The 23,957-nt window shown below is 40.2% G+C and overlaps 1 protein-coding gene across 1 annotated transcript in view; it reads right to left on the bottom strand.

Annotated features, from left to right (window-relative positions):
* Nucleotides 1-23,957, bottom strand: part of Sec24a (SEC24 homolog A, COPII coat complex component) — a 64,739-nt gene that overhangs the window by 12,975 nt on the left and 27,807 nt on the right. The window contains exons 6-17 of the mRNA XM_027427592.2: nucleotides 23,694-23,866; nucleotides 22,167-22,269; nucleotides 20,126-20,252; nucleotides 16,345-16,454; nucleotides 12,915-13,027; nucleotides 11,089-11,207; nucleotides 7,190-7,245; nucleotides 5,952-6,158; nucleotides 4,706-4,826; nucleotides 3,640-3,798; nucleotides 2,618-2,791; nucleotides 264-374 (exon numbers count right to left, since the gene is read on the bottom strand). Coding sequence (XP_027283393.1) covers nucleotides 264-374; nucleotides 2,618-2,791; nucleotides 3,640-3,798; nucleotides 4,706-4,826; nucleotides 5,952-6,158; nucleotides 7,190-7,245; nucleotides 11,089-11,207; nucleotides 12,915-13,027; nucleotides 16,345-16,454; nucleotides 20,126-20,252; nucleotides 22,167-22,269; nucleotides 23,694-23,866 — 1,573 coding nt within the window. The remainder of the gene's footprint in view (nucleotides 1-263; nucleotides 375-2,617; nucleotides 2,792-3,639; nucleotides 3,799-4,705; nucleotides 4,827-5,951; nucleotides 6,159-7,189; nucleotides 7,246-11,088; nucleotides 11,208-12,914; nucleotides 13,028-16,344; nucleotides 16,455-20,125; nucleotides 20,253-22,166; nucleotides 22,270-23,693; nucleotides 23,867-23,957) is intronic.

Consider the following 23,957-nt stretch of genomic DNA (forward strand, 5'->3'; position numbering starts at 1 on the left):
CCTCCAAAGCCACAGAGAAACCCTGTCTCAAAAACAAAAACAAAAACAATTAAAATGGCTGAAATTCCTTAATATATAATCATACTTCAATAAGGCTGTTTACAGAAGCAAAACAGGCCCAATCAGCGCAGTGGACCTTTTCACTGAATCAGGCACACACTCAAACATCAAAACCTCTAAGGTTACAACTTTAGGTAAAACAAAAACATACATGTGTGCTTAATGGTATGACGTAAAATATTTAAACTGATAACAATTCTTACCCATATTGGCCAATAACCCTGAAATTGCTTGAACATCAGCTCCAAGAAAAACTTCATTCAGGGTGGAAACTACTGGCAAACACAAAGTATGGACACGTATTCTTCTTTCACCTTTATGGGAAAAACACAACAGCTGTTTTTTTTTTTTTTTTTTTTTTGTACATAGTCTTCTGCCTGCATGTATGTCTACAAGCCAGAAGAGGGCACCAGACTTCATTACAGATGGTTGTGAGCCACCATGTGGTTGCTGGGAATTGAACTCAGGACCTTTGGAAGAACAGGCAGTGCTCTTAACCACTGAGCCATCTCTCCAGCCCATTTTTTTTTTTTTTTTTACAATAACTATTTTTTAGGAAAAGGTTATATTAAGTCACTCCTTCTTCCCTTTCCCATACTCATCGGACAATCACTTTGCTTATTTACTTACTTGTGCATGGAGGTCTGCAAGTTGGCTCTCTCACCATGGGCATTGGGGACCAAATTTAAACCATCAGTCTTGGTGACTGGTATCTTTACCTGCTGAGCTACCTTGCCAGCCCCTAAAATCATTTCTTCTTTATTAGAAGCCAGAGGGTCACATAAGAAGCAGTGATACCACCAGAAAGTACCAGAAAATACTTTTTCAGGCTTAATATTGTAACTATGGAACTAACTCTTCTTGTTTAAGTTATTACTAAATAGGCAGCAGAAATTATTTTTGGTAATATGCTGGCTTTCTCTTTCTATCCCTCCGGAACAGGATGGAGATTCAGCCCAGGCAGGCCTCCAACTCATAATCTTACTCCGTGAGTCTCCTGACTGCTAAGATTAGAGAGGCACGCAACTATGCCTAATAAATTCCCTGCCTTTTAAAGATTTATTTATTTTTATTTCATGAGTGTTTTGCCTGCATGTATGTTAGTATACCATATTCATGCTTGGTGCTAGAAGAGGACATGGGATCCCTTAGAACTAGAGTTGCAGATGGTTATGAGCTGTCATGTGGGTGCTGGAAACTAAACCTGGGTTCTCTGGAAGAACAGTCAATGTTCTTTTTTTGTTTGTTTTTGTAGAGACAGGGTTTCACTGTGTAGCCTGACTGTCCTGGAACTCACTCTGTAGACCAGGATGGCCTCAAACTAACTCACAGAGATCCACCTGCCTCTACTTCTGAGTGCTGGGATTCAAGGTGTGCACTATCACTGCCCAGCTTAGTCAGTGGCTGGTCAACAAGGCCCCAGACCTGCCTGTCTCTGCCCTATAGTACAAGGGTTATAGATATTTGGATAGTAGGGATCCAGATGCCATGCAGCAAACACTTTGCCCACAGAGCCATCTCTCCAGCCCCAATAGGATTTTAAAAGATTTATTGTTGTTTTTATTCATGTGTGTGTGTGTGTGTGTGTGTCTGTGTGTGTGTGTGTACACGCCATCTGTGGGTGCCCACAGGAGCCAGAAGAAGGTGTAAGATCCTCTGGAGCTATAGGCAGTTGTTAGCTGCCATAGGGACTGGGAACAGAAATCTAGGTCCTCTGGAAGAGCAGGAAGCAGCACCGTTAACCACTGAGCCATCTCTCCAGTATAGAGAGAATTTTTTTAACCAGAGTGTCTGATCATAGTTAAATATCTGTTATTGGGAGTAGCGGGTAGTGCAAGTGCATGTCTATAATGCCAGTACTTGGAACCGGAGCCAGGAGGAGCTCAAGTTTGTATATGTATAGTGATCTTGTCTGAAAAAAAAGAAGGAAGGAAGGAAAGGAAAAAGAAAAAACTCACAAAGATCATCTGCCTATTGAGTGCTAAAGCCCCCAAATTTTTTTCTTTTAAAATGAAATGGGGGGTGGGGCTAGATAAATGGCTCAGTGGTTAAGAACACTGGCTGTACTTCCAGAGGACCTGGGTTCAATTCCCAGCACTCATGTGGCCATGGCAGCTCATGCCTGTCTGTAACTCGAGTTCCAGCAGATGTGACACCTTCACACAGACACATGTGAAGGCAAACCACCAATCAACATAAAATAAAAAATAAAAAGAAAATCTTTTGACTACCAAGAACAACAATAAGATTCTTATCATTACAAATAATCTGTATTATCTATTATAAATATCTATTGTGCTGAAGATAGGATCATAAACTATAATAGACACCAACACACCATAAAGCTTACTTGACCCTTATACTTTGTGCTTAGTTAACCAAGCACTATACACCTAAACATCTGTTCAGAGGGTGGGAGGCATAGGTAGGTGAACCCACCTGTTTGAGGCTAGTCTGGTCTACACAGCTAGTTCTATGATAGTCAGAGCAGAGCTATAGAGTGAGACTTTGTCTCCAAAACACATTTATTGTGAGAATAAATACAAACAAAACGTACCTTTACTTGATGTATATAAGAGTGCTGACTGAAAAGAAACCAACTGAGTGTCAGTAAGGCTTTCTTCTACTGACATCTGCACTGCATACCCAGCATCTGGGTTGACATTGGGAAGAGACAGTAAGTCTGTAGAACGGACGAAGAAGTTCCCATGGAAAGTATGAATGGAAAGACCTAGAATAAAGAAATTATCACCATGATTGTTATGAAAACACACACACACACACACACACACCATGCAATTTACCATTTTCATATACACAGTTCAGTAGTTTTAAATACATTCACAATATTCCATATTGTTTAAAGACTTTATCATTATCATTTTAAATTACATGCATGTGTGTATCTATGTAGGTTTATGCACATGAGTGCAGGTATCTACAGAGGCCAAGGTCTCCTGGAGCTGGAGTTTCAGATAGTCGTAAGCCAGTGTGAATGCTAGTAACATAACTTGAGTCATTTGTAAGAGCAGTATGTGTTCTTGGCTGCTGAGCCGTTTCTCTAGCCCCAGTATTCCCTGTTTTTAAATAGTTTTTTTCCCTTCAATTGCATGTTATATAATTTCACATTTTAAAACTCAACAATACATCTTTGCATAATTTTACCGTATAAAAAAACAACATGTAAGCTGGGCATTGGTGGCGCACGCACTCGGGAGGCAGAGGCAGGTGGATCTCTGTGAGTTCGAGACCAGCCTGGTCTATAAGAGCTAGTTCCAGGATAGGCTCCAAAGCAACACAGAGAAACCCTGTCTCGAAAAACTAAAAACCAAACCAAACCAAAACAAAACAAAAAACATGTAGGGATTGGAGAGATGGCTCAGTAGTTAAGAGCACTGCCTGCTCTTCCAGAGGTCCTAAGTTCAATTCCCAGCACCCACATGGTGACTCACAACCATCTGATGCTGCCTTCTAGCAAGCAGGTGTACATGCAGATAGAGTACTCATATACATGAAATAAATAAATAAACCTTAAAAACAACAACATGTAGACTCATGAGGGAAATAAAGTGTTCCCACCTTTGGTGCACCGGATCCTCATGACTGCCTCAAATCCAATCTTCCGAGTGAGGTATCTCTGTAGTTCCTTCTGGAATTTCTGCACTTGGACTGGATTGTGCTGATGATGGTAAGAGGGATAGTAATAAACACTGCCTGCTGAGTACCGAGAAATACAGCCTGGAAGAGAACACACTCTCTTTTAGTCATCCCTTCATCATTTACGTGTGGTGTGTGTGTGTGTGTGTGTGTGTGTGTGTGTGTGTGTGTGTGTGTGTGTGTGTGTGTGTGTGTGTGTGTGTGTGTGTTTATTATTGCCAGGCGGTGGCGGTGGCAGTGCACGCCTTTAATCCCAGCACTTGGGAGGCAAAGGCAAGTAGATCTCTGGGAGTTTGGGGCTGGCCTGGTTTACATAGTGAGTTTCAGGACAGCCAGGGCTCTGTATAGAGACCCTGACTCAAAAGAAAAGAAAAGAAAGGGAAAAAGGTAGAAGAGTATTAGGTTTTAATACATTAAACTGACTGATTAGCAAGGTGGCCAGGCATGGTGGCACAGGCCTATGGTTCAAGCTATTTGAGAGGGTGGGGTGTGTTAGAGTGGGGGACAGGGAATTATTACTGAGCTCAAGAATGGAGAACACTTGCCACGCATAGTAGCACAACCCCTTAATCCCTGCACTCAGGAGGCAGAGGCAGCAGATATCTGAGTTTCAGGCCAGCCCGATTTATAGAGTGAGTTCCAGAAGAGCCAATGCTACACTGACAAATGCTGTCTCAGAAAAAAACAAAAATAAATTGGACAGCAGCATGGTTAACACAGCAAGACCTCATTTGAAAAACAGAATATTATCGTAACATCATTTTCACATTCATTTTAAAAATCATTACAAAAGGACTTGCTAATGGGTATGACAGCATAACTCTGTAATTCCAGCATTTCAGAGATGGCAGCAGGACAATCTGGAACTCAAGGTTATCCTGGGTACCAGAGGAAGTTCAAGGCAAGCCTGGGCTACCTGAAACCTTGTCCAAAAAAAAACTTAGAAAGAAAGAAACAAAGAGAAACAAACAAAGAGGTAAGAACATACCTAGAGAAGCCAAATCAGAATACTGTCCACTGAGAAGGAATAAGTCAACAGCTGCCTGCTGGCCTGAACAGTCCAAGGCTAATTTCTTATAGAAGTCAGTGGATGGTGTCAGGTGTATTTCCTATTAATTGTAGGATAGAAAGAGAAAATTTTAAATTCATCAAAAAAATATAAATATACACTTAGGCATACCACAGTGTTAAAGCACTTTCTGAGGACTTACATTTATTCTGTTTATTATTAAAAAGAAGTACTTTTTAAAAAGAAAAGAAAAACTTCTATTACATTAATTTTGTAATAGACAAAGGTAATTGTTATTTTAACTTTAGCCTACTAAATGCTCCATATGCTGGGGACATGCTAACAATTCATACATGGCATGTATTTAGTCATTTCAGCTACCCTAAGAGGTGGGCATTAGCATCATATTCTCTTCATATACAAAGAAACAGAAGGATGTAATACATCAGTTACTGATGTCTAACCCCTATTTAATAGGCAGTAGAACTTAGGCTGTCTGGCCAGTAATGATACGGGAAGTATGTGGTGGACCTTTTTTTCTCTTATCTTCTGGGAAATGCAAATTCCTAACTCACACACACAAGGAGTTCAAAAGCAATCCCTGGATGTTAGTCTGCCATGACCCTTTCTCTTTTATTTTTTATTCCTCCTCCTCTCTCTCTCCCCTTTCCCTGCCTTCCTCCCTCCATCTCTCTCTCTCCCTCCTCCCCTTACCCCTCTCAACCAGACTGGCCTCAAACTCAAGAGATCCACCTGCCACTGCCTCCCGAGTGCTGGGATTAAAGGTGTGTGCCACCACTACCCAGCTATTATGACCAGTTCTTATGGTTGTTTTAGTTCCACTTTGTCCCTAGCAAATGTATTCCTTAGTCTTCCAGACTTTCTCATCAAAACCAGGTTCAATTTCTAAGAGCCTAAGATATTAAAAATGATAAAGAACAAATGCATCAGGCAGGTAGGGAAAATAGTACAACAGTTATGTGTACATAAAAGTGAAACCTGTGCTGGGTGGTGGTGGTGCACAACTTTAGTCTCAGCATACGGGGGAGGCAGAGGCAGGTGGAAAAACCAAAGAGTAAAAAAGTGAAACCCTTTATTCATTCCTATAGTCCCTCTTCCTCATAGCAAAGAAAATAATAAAACAAACAAATGGAAAACAAGCTCTTAGGTCTAAGAGACAGGTTACCAGCACAGACAAGGCTATATATACACCTGGTGGTCTAACCTTAGCAGATGACCTTTGGTTGGGTTCCTCCCGTGGTTTCAGGGCTCCCACACCAAGAGTTGGGAGTTGTGTTTGGAAGACCGACATTCGACCCCCGGTTGGTGACATTAGCTTGAATGCAGCCTGCAGTGCAGGACCCAAGGCACTCTGGGTCTCCAGTGTCTTAGTAAACATCTGTGGCAAACTTTTCAGTAAATCTTGGACAAGCTTGTGAAATAAAGCAAGAAAACTCAAGAATGTTACAATTACATTTTTTCACAATAAATCATTATCCAATACAATAGACAGGACACTGAATCATGATGATGGTCAGAGAATCTATGGACACTACAAGAAACAATGAAGTTGGTCAATGACAAGAAAGCCATTTTAAGTAAACATTATAAATTGGCAAGCAAGACATCAAAACTGGAGCCTTACAGTTCTTGCACATGCAATAGTCCAGCAAGACTGTAAGTCCAGAATGTATTCAATTTAGAAATTTATCTATTTTAAAGCCATGAATATGGCTTTCTCCATCACCTTTACATACTTTATTCTCTTAAGTTCCAAAGTGAGTTTAACTCCTCCCTGTTGCAAAATCTAAGATATCCAGTAACGATGCCAACTAGTAGTATTACTACAAAAGAAAAACAAAGTCAAACCAACTGCCTATTGAAGTTAGGTTGTACAGATAAGAGAGAATTAATGGGGAAAAATACTCTGTGCTACACAGCACAGTCCCCATTGATGAGAGCGGGGACCACAGACTTGCTAGTTCAATGTTACCCTACGCCATATATGCAGGTACAGGGTAGACAACATCCCCCCTTCAGACACATTCTGTTCACCTCTCACTGTATTATGTCATGGCAATTTCCAGGCAGGTAATAAGAGTTTCTTCTGAACTGACCCAATGACACTCTGTGAATTAGAAAAGCAAAAGCACTGAGAGCAGCCTGGCTATGTGCTTCTGTGCAGTGACCAGCAGTGTTCTTTCAGCAACCCTCCCTCTGCCCACATGGCCTCCTCCAGGTGCTCTTCCTTCTGGAAGAGGCTTGTCTTCTGCTCCACTATAAAGAACCTGCTGCTTTAGACTAAAAGACTATCAGTGTAAGACTGATCTCAAGAACTTGAACTAAGAGTAGATATAAAATGATACATAGCCTAAAAATATCAAAGAAAAGCAAAATTGAAAGTTCATTTCAGAAATATGCACTGTGTTAAAGTAAAATGGCAGGAAGGAAAGCATGCCTTACCTCTTTACTTTCATTTAAGTTTACTAGTAAGTTCTCTGGCATAGGTATAAAAACATCTGAAAGAATAAAGAAGCATTCATTTTATTATTTATCTTTTGTTGTTGTTTTTTGAAATAGGATTTCACTGTGTAGCCTTGGCTGCCTTGACACTGTTAATGTAGACCAGTCTGACCTGGAACTCACAAGAGATCCACCTGCCTCTGCTTCCAAGTGCTAGGATTAATGGTATGTGGTTACTATACTTGTTAAAGATACATTTTTAATATTAGAAAGACAGCTATGGGATTAGAGAGATGGGTCAGTGGTTAAGACCACTAGCTGCTCTTCTAGAGGACACAGGTTCAGTTCCCAGCATCCATATGGCTCACAACCATCTATAATTCCAGTCCCAAGGGATCCAATACTATCTTCTGACTTTTGCAGACAATAGTTAACAGAACATACAAGAATGCTTTGTTTTGTTTTGAGACAAGGTCTCATTATGTAGCTCTGGCTGTCCTCAAACTCACTCTGTAGACCAGGCTAGCCGCAAACTCACAGATATCTGCTTGCCTCTGCCTCCCTGCTGGTGTGTCCCACTATGCTCAGCAAGAATGCTTCATTTTTATCTGAAATAATAGTTTACTAATATTTTTGTCACTCAAAAGGCAGATTCTTCTTCATAAAGGAAATTCCAAACCAGTGCCCTACTAATGAGACTACAATGCAGGTGAACCAGAAGCTGCTCTCGTCGCTTTATGTGAGCCTCTCAGAATATTTGTTCTTTGATTTACTCATTTGGTAATGTGGCTTTGTTTTGTTTTTAATTTTTAATGTCCATGTACTGTATATTCCAGTGCATGTGGAAGCCAGAAGACAACCTTTAGCAGCATCTTCAGAAATCCCACCGACTTCCTTTGAGACAAGATCTTTCATTGGTCTGGAGCTCACCAGGCAGGCTAGACTGGCTGACCTTTGAGGCCCAGGGACCTGTCTGACAGTCTTTCAAGCACACCACCTGTCATTCTTAAGTTGGTTCTGGGGGTGGAACTCAGGTCCTTAGGCTTGCAAGGCAAGCACTTTGCTGACAGAGCTATCTCCTTAGCCCCTCATTCGGTTTAGAGACAGGGTCTTACTATGAAGCCCAAACTGACTTGGATCATCTTTCTGCTTCTGTCTCGCTAATGCAGAGATCACAGGTGTGCACTACCATACCCAACTTATAAAATACCGTTAAAAGAAAAAACTCCTGTTCAAGGTCAGCCTAGGGTGCATGAGACCTTGTCTGAAAACAAAATTTTTTTTACTTATTTTTAGAACCTTCATTAAAATCCTTACTTTTTGCTAAGTAAATATCAAAACTGATTCCTTATAATTTTCCATGTACCCATGTTTTCTTCCTAGTTTGATTCCATCTAAGAAAAGGAAATTAATTCCTAAGAAAAATAAATTTTGAATGTATTGTCCACATTAAATTGATTATTAGGCCTGGAGATACGGCTCAGTGTTGCTCTTCCAGAGGAAGCTAGTTCAAATCCCAGCACCCATGTCAGGCACTCACAACCGCCTGTAACTCCAACTTCAGGGGATCCAATGCCCTCTTCTGGCCCCTGCTAAAACCAGCAGAAACAGAGACACATAGATAAAATAAATAAATTTATTATCAGACATATAATTACAAGTATTTTCTCCCCTCCTATGGGCTTTTTTCCATATGCTATATTCTCTGATAAACTGGTATTTTGTTTCTCTTTTGCTAGGGATCAAACCCAGGGTCTAGCATTGTGAAGTGAGCACTCTACTACTTAGTTACTTTCCTAGCCATAAAAGCCTATTAAGACAGGGCTTTACTATGTTCTTCAGACTGATCTCAAATTTCTGTGATATCTCCCAATGGCAGGTATTACAGGTATATGCTACCATAGACATGAAAAATTTGGTTTTGAGACAGGCTCTCACATATTCCAAGTTGTCACTGAATTTACTATGTAGCTGAGGATGAATCTGAATTTGGATCCTCCTGCTTTATTTATTTATTTTTTTATTTATTTTTGAGACAGGACTTTACTGTGTATCTGCAGTTGGCCTGGAATTTGCTTTACAGACAGGCTGAACTGGCCTTGAACTCACAGTGATCCAGCTGTCTCTGACTTCCAGGTGCTGGGTTGCCTCTGAGTGTTAAGAGCTGGTATTATAGGTATTCATCACCAGGCATGAGTTTTTGTTTTTCAAGGCAAGGTTTCTCTGTGTAACAGTTCTAGCTGTCCTAGAACTTGCTCTACAGACCAGGCTGGCCTTAAACTCACAGAGATCTACCTGCCTCTGCTTTGTGAGTACTGGGATTAAAGGAACACACCACTATCAACCGACCTTGCCATACATGGTTTTATGTGGTATTGTGATCAAACTCCGGGATCCATGAATGTTAGATAAGAACTTACCAAATGAGGAACTCCAATCTATCAGCAAAGCATTTATTTATTTATTTATTTGTTTGTTTGTTTGTTTGTTTGTTTATTTATATGTTTGTGTGTGATAGAGGGAGACCACAGCATGCATATGGAGTTCAGAAGACAGCATACAGGCGTCCATTTTCTCCATCTACTTTTTTTTTTAGGTTTATTTATTCCGTATACAGTGTTCTGCCTGTACACCAGAAGAGGGCACCAGATCTCATTACAGATGGTTGTGAACCATCAGGTGTTTACTGGGAATTGAACTCAGGACCTCTGGAGGAGCAGCCAGTGCTCTTAACCTCTGAGCCAACTCTCTAAACCCCAGGCTTTATATTTTTTGTTTGTTTTTTTGGTTTTTCGAGACAGGGTTTCTCTGTGTAGCTTTGGAGCCTATCCTGGCACTCGCTCTGGAGAGCAGGCTGGCCTCGAACTCACAGAGATCCACCTGCCTCTGCCTCCCGAGTGCTGGGATTAAAGGCGTGCACCACCAAGCCAGGCTCAGGCTTTATATTTTTAATCCTCTTTCTTTCTTTCTTTCTTTCTTTCTTTCTTTCTTTCTTTCTTTCTTTCTTTCTTTCTTTCTTTTTAAAGACAATGCCTTACTACATAGCACTGGCTGTCCTGGAAATCATGATGTAGACCAAGCTGGCATGGAACTCAGGATCCACCCGCCTCTGCCTCTGGGTGCTGGAATTAAAGATGTGTCCCACTACACATGGCCTTTCTAAAAATATTTATTTTTAACTCAAGTTTACCTCTTTCTGTTTGTTGTTGCTGTTTGTTTGTTTTTTCCCCCCTGCTGCCCTGGCCCTCACAATGCAGAATAGAGTGACCTCAGACTGTAGTGATTCTCCTGTCTCCTTTTCAAGCTCTGGGGTCATAGGCATGTGTTACCACGTTTGGCCTACTTGATCTTTTTTAAACAGTACAGTCTCATTCTTTAGTGTGTCTAGTTTTCCCTCACTGAGCAGCCTTGGAATCAGTTGTAAACTGACTGTTTCCCTAGGGCCTATTTTCAGCATCTCTTTTTCTTCCCAGTCTATACTCAAGTTCCTTTGTTGTCTGTGTGGCACAGGTAGGAACTCACCTGCATGGCTCCACTCATGGTCCTCAGGTACTTCTTCACTGCTACATCTCTCATAAACTCTAACACCAACTTGTCTGTGTTCCCTTGCTCAGAAATCACTTCTCCTCCATAACCCTTTTGCTCTCTGATAAAATAAGAGACCAGACTTAAAGATTCTGACAACTCCATCAATCTAATATTTTTCTACCCAAGACTTCCCTTCAGCTTGGTATGGTGTCATACAAGTTTAAGGCCAGCCTGAGCTATTCAGTGGTTTGAGCTCTGAAATACAAAGTTTTTTCTTCATTATACTAGAGTCATGTCACACAATACCAATTTATCAAACACTCAGGAAAATTCTCCAGGCAGTTCAGTAAGTTTAAGTGTATAACACTTACCATCAATATCTGAAACAATTAGCATCTGAGGCTGGGAGAGACCTTCTTGAAGACTGTAGAAATGAATAGTGCTATCAAATGTTATGAAGCCAATTTTTGTTCTAGTGTTGCCAGGAAGCCTGGAAATAAATTCACAAGGAAGTTTTAATCGGTGTTCTCTCTCTCTCAGCAAAGTGTCACAGGTAGGCATCCAATGTTATAGGATAGAAAGTGGCCCAGCACATATAGGTATTTATATCAATGTTTAAATGTAAATTTAGCTACTGCATCTATTTAAAATAATTACATAAACCTTTTATTTTACTTAATGCCTATAAGAACAAAAAGGAGCAGAAATATCTGTTTTTAAAGGACCCAATATATGGAACAAAATTAGTGAGAAAGGAACTAGCTTCCAGCCTTTTCCATGCCTGGGTGACTGAATGTTCCTTCTCAGCCACACACAGTTGCCACATAATATACAGCATAGAACATGAGATAGAAATACAGACAGAAGCAAGAATGCCCTTTTGGCCAATGTGAGAAGGAGTTGTGATGAAATCTGGCCTATGCATTTCTTATATTAAAAGTTCACACTAATTTTTATAAATTCTATCATGTGTACATAACATTTAAAACATATGCATTAAACTGGGTGAAGCCGGGTAGTGGTGGTGGTGCACGCCTTTGATCCCAGCAATTGGGAGGCAGAAGCAGGCAGATCTCTATGAGTTCAAGGTCAGTCTGATCTACACAGTGATTTTTCAGGAGAGCCAGGAATGTTAAACAGAGAAACCCTGTCTTGAAAACCTGTCCCCATCACCGAAAGTCAATGAAATGATTCCTAACGATATTTTGCCTAGATTGGTGCCTAGCCCAATTGTCATCACAGAGACTTCATCCAGCAACTGATGGAAACAGATGCAGAGACCCACAGCTCAACATTAGTAGAATTCAGGGAATCCTATGGAATAAGGGTAGGAAGGATTATAGAAACCAGAGGGGTCAAGGACACCACAAGAAAACCCACAGAATCAACTAACCTGGGCTTATAGGGGCTCACAGAGACTGAACTGACAGTCGGGGAGTCTGCACAGGATGGACCTAGGCCCTCAACACACATGTTACACTTGTGTAACATGTGTTAGCACATTTACATAGTGGGAGCAGGAGCTGTCTCTGACTCTGCTGTCTGCTTTGGGGACCCTTCCCTTCTACTGGGTCACCATGTCCAGCCTTAATAGCAGAGGAGGTGCCTAGTCTAAGTACAACTTGATACAATAGCATGGCTGGTTCATATCCATGGGAGGCCTGCCCTTTTCTGAAGAGAATGGAGAAGGAGTGGATGGGGAAGACAGGCAGGCTGCGAGGAGAGAAGGGAAACTGTGGGGTCTGCATGTAAAAAATAAATAAATTAAAAATATATATATATATATAAAATCATACCATGACTAGGCACAGTAGCTCATGTCTATAATACCAGCACTCAAGAGGCCAAGGCAAGAAGAGGGATGAAGGTGTAAGGCCAGTGGGTTTGAGGCCTGCCTTGACTAGAGTAAGATCTTGTACTTAAAAAGCCTGGAGGTATTTAAAGGTAAAATGATATGATGGCAGAGACTTGCTTGAAAATAGTCAAGTAGGAAAGGTGTATGAAAGAGGATTCCATGAAGCAAAACCAACAGCATGTTGAAGGTGACAGGCACAACTCATCTTCCCGTTTACTCTAGGTATGGCCTAAGCTGACACAACCATTTAAGTGTCCTTTGGGACATTGTTATGCACCTGCAAAATAAACTTCATTTTGAAGATACTATCTCTTTCAAATTGAGTTGAATTAAGACACTTACAGATCCAGATTGTCTAACAAACTCTGGCAAACGGAATTCAAGTATCCAGTTTCTATTGCGTTGTGAGATACGTCAAACACAAAGAGGTACACTGGAGGTTGTGGTGGTCGTAACTAGAGGAAAAAAGAATTCAATTAAATATATCCAACCAAATTACATTTAAATTTACATGCTGGGGTCACATACAGCAAAACTACAACATAAGCACTATTAAAGGGCTAAGTGGAGGCAGCGGTGAACCACTTCCCATTCACCACAGGCTCTAAGTAAGGCCTAAGCTGACATATTTAAGTGGTCCCTTAGAACACGATTATGAACCTTTGAAACAAACTGATCGCTCATTTTGATGACACTACCCTTTTCAAATGTAAGGGAAGAGAAGTGTGTCTGCATAGTTCAGAAGAGATCTCTCTAGGTACAGGGCTCATCAGAGTACTAGTGATGCTCTGATCTTTTTTCTTTTCTTTTTAATGTAGAGTGTTTTGCCTGCATGCTTGTGCACCATGTGCAGATACCCTGGAAGCCAGAAGGGAATGTTGGATCCCCTGGAACTGTAATACAGATGGGAGTCAGCTGTTATGTACGTGCTGAGAATCAAACCTGGGTCTCCTGGAATTCTACCAGTGTTTTTAACCCCTGAGACATCTCTGCAGGACACATTGTTAAGATATTGGTCAGGATGGTACTAACAAAGGTGGCTTATTTCATAATTATTTGATAATTTATACACTTATGTTTGATTGACTTGTCTATTGAGCAAATTTCTTCATCATTACCATCATCTTTTTTGTTTTGTTTTGTTTTTTGAGAGTTTCTCTATGTAGTTCTGGCTGTCTTGAAACTCATTCTGTAGACAGGCTGGCCTGTCTACAGAGATCCGCTTGCCTCTACCTCCTGAGTGCTGGGATTAAAGGCATGTGCTACCACATTTGGCTGGAAGAGCAGATGCTGGGCTCTTTAATTTGACGGAGAAAGTACAGAGAACTGTTACTAATCACTTCAGCAACTCAAAGAATTAAAAAAAAAAAAAAAAGGACAGACACCCTCATCAGTTACATAGTAAAATGGATTCAACCTCACATGTAAGTAGAAAAATACTATATACACTCTAAAATAGGGAGACAGCTCATTTGAGGTGCTCGCCATACAAGCAAGAGGACTTGAGAACCCATGTGAAACATCCAGGGTGTGGCTTGAGTTTGTAAGTAGTGTAAGGAGACAGAGACAGGAGAGTCCCTTGGGCTCTCTAACCAGTTAGCTCACCCTAATCAATGAGTCCCAGGTCAATGAGAGATCCTGTCTCAAAAACAAAACAAAACAAACAAAGAAAAACAAGGTGGATTGGCTTAATGATGCATGCCCTAAATCCCAGTTTCTCTCACGAAGCAGAGGCAGGTGGATCTCTATGAGTTCAAGGCCAGTCTGGTCTCCAGTGTTCGAGGACAGTCAGGGCTACATAATGAAAGCCTGGTTCAAACAAACAAAAAAGCAAAAATCATGATGGATGACACCTGAGGAATGACATTAATAGCTGCTGTCTGTCTTACAGGATCACACACACACACACACACACACACACACACACACACACACACACCAATAATAAACTAGTAATAAAGGCTGGTTATTACATGTTAGTTGTCATTTTCATATTCCTTTTTCTTAGATGCAATTAAGACTTAGTAAAAAAAGAGAGAGAGAGAGAGAGAGAGAGAGAGAGAGAGAGAGAGAGAGAGAGAGAACCTAAATAAAGAGGCCTAGGCTCTTTATTTACTTTATTTTATGTGTATGTGTGAATGAATGCCAGCATGTGATGTGGTGTGTGTGTGTGTGTACTGCTTACATGAAGTGCACACAGAGACCAGAAGAGGTCCTCAGATCTCCTGAAATCAGAATTACAACTTGGGTCCTCTTGTAAGAGCAGTCAGAGTTCTTAACCCCTAAAACATATCTCCAGCCCCTGGAGTTTTTTTGTTTTGTTTTGTAGATTACTTTATATAGCCCACACTGGCCTACCTCACATAAAGGCAGGCTTGAACTTCTAATCCTCCTGCCTCTACCTTTTTTTTTTTTTTAATTATTTCTTTTACTTTATATGTGTTACCTGCCTACATGTCTGTGTGAGAGTGTCAGATCCCCTAGAACTGGAACTACAGATAGTTGTGAGTTGCTATGTGTGTGTGCTGGGAATTGAACCCGGGTCCTCTGGAAGAGCAGCCAGTGCTCTTAACCATTGCACCATCTCTCCAGCCCCTGCCTCTACCTCTTAAGTGCTTGGATTACACAGCATTATTTGTAAAACACAGAAGTCTGATTTGACTGAAACATATAAAATATAAATATGATCCCAATAATATATTACAAATTGCCCAACACAGACAAGATATTGATGCTGTGGAATATTCCTGTACACTGTGTAAATTATGCTCTGATTGGTTTAGTAAAGAAACTGACTGACTAACAGGCAGGCAGGATAAGGTTAGGCAGAAAAAACAAACTAAGGAAGTGAAGAAGGGCAGAGTAAGGGAAACCGGAGGTGGCTGCTGGGAAGGCAAGATGCTAGAGGACAGGTAAAGCCACGTGGTAATACATAGACTAATATAAATGGGTTAACTTAAATGTGAGAACTAGTTAATAATAAGCCTAAGTAATCAGCAAAGCATTTGTATTTAATATAAGCCTCTGAATGGTTATCTGGGAACCAGCAGGCAGGAGAGAAACAGCCGTTTACCCACTAAAGTGGAACTTCAACACCTTTACTCTCTGAATATCTTAATCTAATTACATGTGTGTATGTGCACACATGTACACCTATGTGATGATGTGTGCACTTGTGGGTACATGTACATCAAAGGGAATGTATGGAAGCCAAAAGATAACTCTCAGGATCTGGTTTTCTCCTTGCACCTTTAGGTGGGTTCTGGGGATGGGATTCAGGTCCTAGGCTTCCACAGCAAGCATTCCTACTTGTTGAACAAATGCTTTCTCATTAAAAACAGAATTTTGTTAAAGGTTATTATATTGTTTTATTTAAAATTCAGTATTATAGCTGGAGTTATGGCTCACAACCATAATCACATCACTTGGAAGCCTAAAGTAGGAGAATTATGGCAACTTTGAAGCTAGCCTTAGCTAACTAGCAAATACCAGGCTAACCATGCCTACACAGCAAGATCCTTTCTCAAAATAAAACAAAATAATCAGCACACCCCCTTCTCAAAAAAAGAAAAGTAAAAGAATGCTTACCATGCCGAGCATTGGTGGTGCACACCTTTAGTCCCAGCACTCGGGAGGCAGAGGCAGGCGGATCTATGTGAGTTCAAGCCCAGCCTGGTCTACAGAAGGAGTTCCAGGACAAGCTCCAAAGCTACATAGAGAAACCCTGTCTCAAAAAACAAAAACAAACAAACAAAACAAAATGAATGCTTACCATGTATTCTGAAGGAGCCATAAACTCAATAGTAGCATTCTGAACTTCAGGCCTTCTGTGAGGTTCTCCATAAACTCTGGTTAAAGGGTTGTACATGAATTCTTCAGGAACTATGCAACACAAACAATATATTGATAAAAGAATTAAATCAATACCTTGCACATGGATATTTTAATTTACAGTGTTGTAATTAATTTAATCCAAGCTAAAAGTAACAGATTGACTTTTAAAAAGGGCTCCATTTAAACTCCTCCCACAATAGATGGCAATAAGAGGCTTTGCTGACAGCTATAATCACTGTGACTTTCCCCAGCACCGAATGTCCTGTCAAAATTATTTTTGTTGTTGTTGTTGTTGTTGTTGTTTTTGAGACAGTTTCTCTGTGTAACAGTCCTAGCTGTCCTGAACCTGGCTCTGTAGAGCAGGCTAGCCTCGGACTTACATTAAATGCCACTTGTTTTCCTAAATCTCACAATTGTACAAAGATTAACCTTCGACACAGAAGATATAAAGACTGGGTGCTCCCAGAAAACGAAGGTGCAAGTGTTTCAGGGTGAAAGCCAGGACGAATCAACAAGTTTCATTAATACCAATTGCCTTTTTACAACACCAGCCGCCTCAACTTGTTATTCATTATGCTCAGAGTTGTCACTGAAACCTAGCCTCCCAGTAATTGTTTAAATCTTTAGCCTGGGTGAGGTGATGCATGCCTATAATCCCAGCATGTGAGAGACTGAGGCCAGGGGTTCACCAAGTTAGGTGCCAGCCTAGGCTACCTAGCAAATAAATACCAGGCCAACCTGGGGTATAATGTGAGTCCCTGTCTCAAACATCATAGGGCCAGCAAGATGACACGGCTGGTCAGGGTAGCTGCAGCCAAGTCTAACAACCTAAGTTTGGTCTCTGGAACCCACATTGGGGATGGAGAGAACTGACTTCTGCCAAGTTGTCCTCTTATCTCCATGTGTATATTGTGGCATGTGGCATGTGGGTCTCCCACCCAACTACACACAAAGTAAATAAATGTGATTAAAAATTAGCAAATAAGTCACAACAACCACCACCAATCTAAAATCTTTATGTACTCAAACTATGTAGACTGCAATTTTTTTTTTTTTTTTTATTTTTTCGAGACATGGTTTTTGTGGCAGTCCTGGAACTCAATCTGTAGACCAGGCTGACCTAGAACTCACAGAGATCCACCTGCCCCTGTCTCCTGAGTGCTGGGATTAAAGGCATGCACCATTACCACCTGGCTGGGAGGCTACAACTTTTATCACAACTTCATTTGTGCATTACTGCACATATACTCAGGATTTTAAAGGTGAAGGTGGTGGTGCACATCTTTAATCCCAGTTCAAGACCACCTAGTCTACACAGCGAGTTCCAGGACAGTCAGAGCTACACAGAGAAACCCTGTCAAAAAAAACCAAAACAAACAAAAAGCCCAAAACAACAACAACAACAAAAGATTAGGTGAATTTAACACTATATATTTTTTCCCTGAATTTTTATAAAGTAGAGAATATACTTGGTTTTGCTTTGTAGCCCAGGCCAGCCTTAGCCTCTTCAAGGGCTCAGGTTACAGGTATGTGACACCACACTCAGCTATAGTCTCAACTCTTAATTAATTTCTTCCAAAAAGATATTTAATCTTTTTCTCTCCTGTCCTCTTCTCTCTCTCTCTCTTTTCCTCTTTCTCTCTCTCCTCTGTCTCTCTTTCTCTCTCTATGAGTCACGGTCTGCTCAGGTTGGCTTTGAACTCTCCTATATAGGCCAGGGATAACCTGCTGCCTCTGTCTCCCAAGTGCTAAGAATTCCAACTAATGTGATACTCTTCAAATATAAATTATGAAGTAGTTACTGACGGAGCACACCTCTTCTTCAGTCACTGATCACACTGCATTCAACTAACCTAGTACTGCCCCACTCTGTCCAAAAGCAGTGAGAGAATAGGGCAACTGGCACTTATGGACACACTTTCTTTTACCCTAGGAGGAAAATTACACAAATTAATTTCAAAACAAAATATTTATGGCTGGAGATATAGCTTAGCTGGCAGAGTGATTGCCTAACATGGAAGAAGTCCTGGGTTCAATCTCCAGCACTACATAAACTAGGTATGGCAGCATATACCTGTAATCCCAGCACTCGGTAGGAAGAGGAAAGAAGATCAGAAGTTCAAGGCATCCTTAGCTGTACAGTGATTTCAGACTAGCCAGGGATACATGAGAAACTGTCCCAAATAAAACAAAACAAAAAACTTAAATAATACTATGTACTACTCCACTTATATTCTCTATAATAAATGTAAAATATTGTCTCAAAATTATCTCATTTCTACCTGAAAGTAGTTATTTTTATGTATAAAGGCATAAAAAAGTTAACAGTAGCTACCTGAACTAAAACACTGATTATCTGTAGATCAAGTAAATAAAAGGGCTGTTTTTCTTTTTTTCAAGACAGGGTTTCTCTGTATAATAGCCCTAGCTGTTCTGGAACTCACTTTGTAGACCAGTCTGGCCTCGAATCACAGAGATCTGCTTGCCTCTGCTTCCTGACTGATAGAATTAAAGGCATGCACCACTACTTCCCAGCTAAAGGCTGTTTTTCTTGAGCTAGGCTTTCACCATTACTACCATCTTGCTCAGACTCCCAAATGGTTAGAATTAGAGGTCTTTGTGCTGTCTCTGTGTCTTTCTCAAGACAGGATTTCTCTCTATATATAGACCAGGCTGGTCTCTTACTCAGATCTACCTGCCTCTACCTTCTGAGTACTGGGATTGAAGAGGTGAACCTCCAGGCCCAACTCTTTTGTCATTTTGTATTTTTTTCCCTGGTAATGTGAGTCTTTTCATTTTCTTTCTTTCTTTTTTTTTTTTTTTTTACATTTTTTAAAAATTAGAAACAAGATTGTTTTACATGACAATCCCAGTTCCCTTGTCCCTCCTGTTCCCCCCCACCACTTCCCCCACAACTAAAACCCTACCTATCACATATCCTTTCTGCTTCCCCTGGATGGTGAAGCCTTCCATAGGGTGTCATCAGAGTCTATTGTATCTTTTGGGATAGGGCCTAGGCCCACCCCTGTGTGTCTTGGCTCAGGGAGTATTCCTCTATATGGAATGGGCTCCCAAAGTCCACACCTATGCTAGAGATAAGTATTGAACTTATACTTATTTTTATGTATATTTTTATGTAAGGGATAACTACAGAAGATCCCGTAGATTTCCGAGGTTTCCTCACTGAAACCCATGTTCCTGGGATCTGGATCAGTCCCATGCTGCTATCCCAGCTATCAATCTGGGGAGCTGACCTGATGTTCAGGTCAGCTGTTTCTGTGGGTTTCACCAGCCTGGTCTGGACCCCTTTGCTCTTCATGTCATTTTGTATTTTTATTATCTGGTTTTCTCTACATTGCGAGTAAAAATTAGACAGTGTTTCAAGGGGCTAGAGAAACAGCTCATCATTAAGAGTGTATACTGCTTTTTCGGAGGATCCCAATTCAGTTCCCAACACCCACATCAGGCAGTTTACAACCACCTGGTACTCCAGCTGCAGAGGGATCAGATGCCTCTGATCTCCAAGGGCACTTCGATTCATCAGGGACACATAATTAAAACACATTTTTTGTTTTTGCTTTTTTGAGACAGGTTTTCTCTGTGTAGCTATGGCTGTCCTGAAACTCACTCTGTAGAACAGGCTGGCCTTGAACTCACAGGCACTACCACCAACTGACATAAATATATTTTTTTAAGACAATGTTAATCACAAATCATACCATCATTGACTCGATAACATAAGTTACATTTCCACCTTCTTTGATCAAGAAAGTTGACAAAAGGGTTGATGTAAGTCCTGCATGAACGGCATCTCACAATTGTACTGGAGGTGACCACAGGTAATTGCTAGAGAAAAACAAAACAAAACAAAAAAAACAACAAAATAAACTAAGTTGTTAAAGGCAATGTTCATTAAGTTGAACAAGACATTAATCTATCCCTTCCAAATAACTAGCAAGACATTTTAACTTTGGAGTGAAACCTAGGGCAAAAAGTGTGGGCACAGGTTCACATCTGGGGCCGGAGTATAGGAGAAGCAGGGGAGGCAGCAAGTCTGAGGCCAGACTGGGCTACAGAGCAAGAGCTAATCTCAAAACACCACGAGTGGGAGTGGCGTCCACAATAAAATGTATCAGACAGGTCTCACCATGTTGCCCAGATTAGTTTCAAACTCCTGAACTCACATAATCTTTGTGTCTCAGCTCTCAGAGTAGTAAGTATATTCTAAAACAATGAGGAATGAAACTGTTGCATAGTTTGACTTTATATTAAGAGGCCTTAATTCTCTTATAACTATTATGAAGTTAAATGTATTAAAGCTTATCAACTATATTAGGAGTTATGGGTCAGGGAGCTGGCTCAGTGGGTAAAAACGTTTTGCAGTACAAGCCCGATGGCCTGAGTTTGATCCCCAAAGCCCATGTCAAAAACTGGATGGTGTGGCAAGTATCTGTAATCCCAACAATTCTACTGTGAGATGGGACGAAGACAGGAGAACCACCCAGAAAACCTTAGGCCAGCCAGCCCAGAGTTCACAGCACAGCACAGCACAAACCAGATAGACTGTCTCAGTAAGGGTGGAAGGTGAGATCTGACTCTTAAAAGTGGTTTTCTGACCTCCACCTGCAAGCATTCAAACTCACATATCTATATCATACATACACAGTAATAACAAAATAAATTTCTCAGTCTTCATATAAAACAAAACAACAACAACAAAAAAACCTCAACTCAGTAAGGGAAACCAAGCCTTGTGGCCCATACTTGTATTTCTAGCATTCCAAAGGCTGAGACAGGAGGATTCTTATCAGTTCAAGGCTAGTCTGAACTACATAACAAGCACAAAACAGTGTCTTTAAACAAACAAATATCAATAAAGGGGTTGCATAGTCTAACTTAGGTGTGCAGCACCTGTCCAGCATTTTTTATTATAATCCCCAGTACAACCAAAATTAATTGACCAATCAGACAATAAATCCTACCAACCACATGCTGATTCACAAGAGAATGAGAACACATTGGTCCCAGAGAATTAGGACAAACGTGATGTAAAGCTTTTTAGATTTTGGAACAACTTCTATTGTTTTATTTACATGCGAGCAGCAACTTTTTAGAGCAATTGACTTCACTCCAAAAGCAGCAGAGTGGAGAAGCTAGGGTAAACTATTTTAATGGTAATTAATAATTTAGTTAAAAACTAAAATTTAGGGTTTTTTGTTTTTTTTTTTTTTTTGCTTATTTTTAAAGAAGTATCTCAGGGGCTGGAGAGATTGCTCAGTGGTTAAGAGCCCTGATTACTCTCCCAGCACCCACATGGCAGCTAACAACAGTCTGTGACTCCAAGATCTGACACCCTTACACAGATATACACACAGGCAAGGCATCAATGCATATAAAATAAGAATAAAAAGAACATTTTTTCTTAAAGTATCTCAGTATGTAGCCTAGACTTGCCCTAAACTTAAAATCCTCCTGTCTTAGTTCCCTGAGTGCTGGAATTGCAAGTGTGCACTACTATGCCTGGGTACAATTTTTTGCTGTTGTTGTTATGTACATCTATATAGCATCCCTTGGGTTTTCCAATAATACTTCTCTTACCTTGTTCTTAAATTGTAATAAAATTGTTGTTTGAATTAGAAATCAAAAATGAAAACAACTCTGCCACACAACAGACTTTATATTCATTCTTACACTATTGCAGAAATACTTCACCACTTAGATAATATTCATAAAACATTTACTTCCTCTAAAGAAGCATACCACTAGGTCTTTGAAAGGATGGAGCAGCAGCCCCAAAGGAAGCTTGGCTTTATTCAGTAAGGCCTGAGTCTGAGGGATGCTAGTCAGCGTGCATCGAAATAACCTGTTGGGGGAGAAAATGCTCATGTCAACTGCTGCTAACATTATTTACAATAAAATAAAATTTAAAAGTACATATTTTAATCTTAGATCAGATTACAAATGAATCACAGACCTTAAATTTTATATTATTAAAATATTTAAATTGCCATGTATGCCACACATAACCATGCATCCAGGTCCCAGGAAGCTGAGGCATTAGGATTACTTTTTTGAAGTCAGCTTGGGCCACAGTGAGACCACATCTCAAGAAACTAAAATAAAAAATTAAATCAAAGACATACCATTCATAAAGAATAGTCTCATCTGGCTTCTGTGTAAAATAGTCTGAACTAATAATTAATTACTACCTTGGAATCAGTAGATGGTGACTCAAATCCTCAAACAAAAACTTTATTTTTTATTAATTCATTACTTAATATATTTATTTATTATTTTTTTGATGGGTTTTGGTTTGTCACCTAGACTGGTCCTGCACTTCTAGGCTCAAGTGGTCCTTGTATGTCACTTGACCAAACAGCTAGGACCACATGTGCACACTAGTACACAAGGTCAAAGGTTATTGAAGCTCGGTTTTACTAAAGCTTTTAAAAATATTATGTCAAAATAACAAATTTTGCAATTTATGAGTCTTTATTACATACATTTACATGATTTAGGGACTAAAGAGTTGAGCATAATGTCTTTGAATGTGGAAGACTAAGTCAAGAAGAATAAAGTTTGAGGCCAGGTTGGGCATGGTGGCAAACACCTTTAATCCCAGCACTCAGAGGCAGACAGGCAGATCTCTTCGAGTTTGAAACTAGCCTGGTCTACATAGTGAGTTTCATGATAGCCATGGCTACGTAAATAATCTCTGTACATTGGGATGTAGCTAATCTAATGATCATGAATATAATAATCTTATTAGAGCTAATAAAAGGAACAATCAATTCAAAGACATAAAGCCATTCGCTAGCCCACTTTTTTTTGTTTGTTTGTTTAAGTTCCAGGACAATTTTACTCGAGTTTAAAAGGAAACACCACGCCAGGCAAGCTGCAACTCTTATAAGCTGCCATACTGTTTAAGCTGGCTTAGAGGTCAGACTCATGGTGGACAAGGAACTACACGGCAGGCAGGAGGCTTCAGAGAAACAGTAAGGAAGTCCTAAGTGTTAGGGAAAGCATGCTAAAAACAGGGGTGACAGAAGAGGAGTCTTCACACTTTCCAGGGTAATTCAGAAAACGAATATACTTAGGAAGCAGCATGGCTGCACCCTCAGAGACTTCCATTTCTTTATTTAGAACACACAGAATTCAGGAAAGCAATAACAGTCCTATCTTAAGATATATAGTCTACCTGTACAGCTTATTCATAACACCTAAAAAGCATACCAGAAAACTTACAAACATAGATACTATCATAAGAAACCATATTTGAAGCCTTACTCTGGGTTACAGTTGAGTTTCTGGATGTCTTCATGCAAATTTGGAACTGGAGGTTGCAAAGGTATCGAGGGAAGCATATTTCTTTCTTGAAGAAGATTGACAATTCTTAGACCCTCTGGATGTAGACTTAATCCACTCATGCTTGCAGTTAAATGATTAGCACCTAAGGGAGTCTATAGACAGTTTCAAAGTGAATAACCTTTGTAGGTATATAGAGCTTTGTTAGAAGAGCATTGTCTAAACTCCTGGCCATGTTGAGGTTCT

This window comes from Cricetulus griseus, chromosome 7 (genome assembly GCF_003668045.3).
Source record: "Cricetulus griseus strain 17A/GY chromosome 7, alternate assembly CriGri-PICRH-1.0, whole genome shotgun sequence".
Taxonomy (NCBI): domain Eukaryota; kingdom Metazoa; phylum Chordata; class Mammalia; order Rodentia; family Cricetidae; genus Cricetulus; species Cricetulus griseus.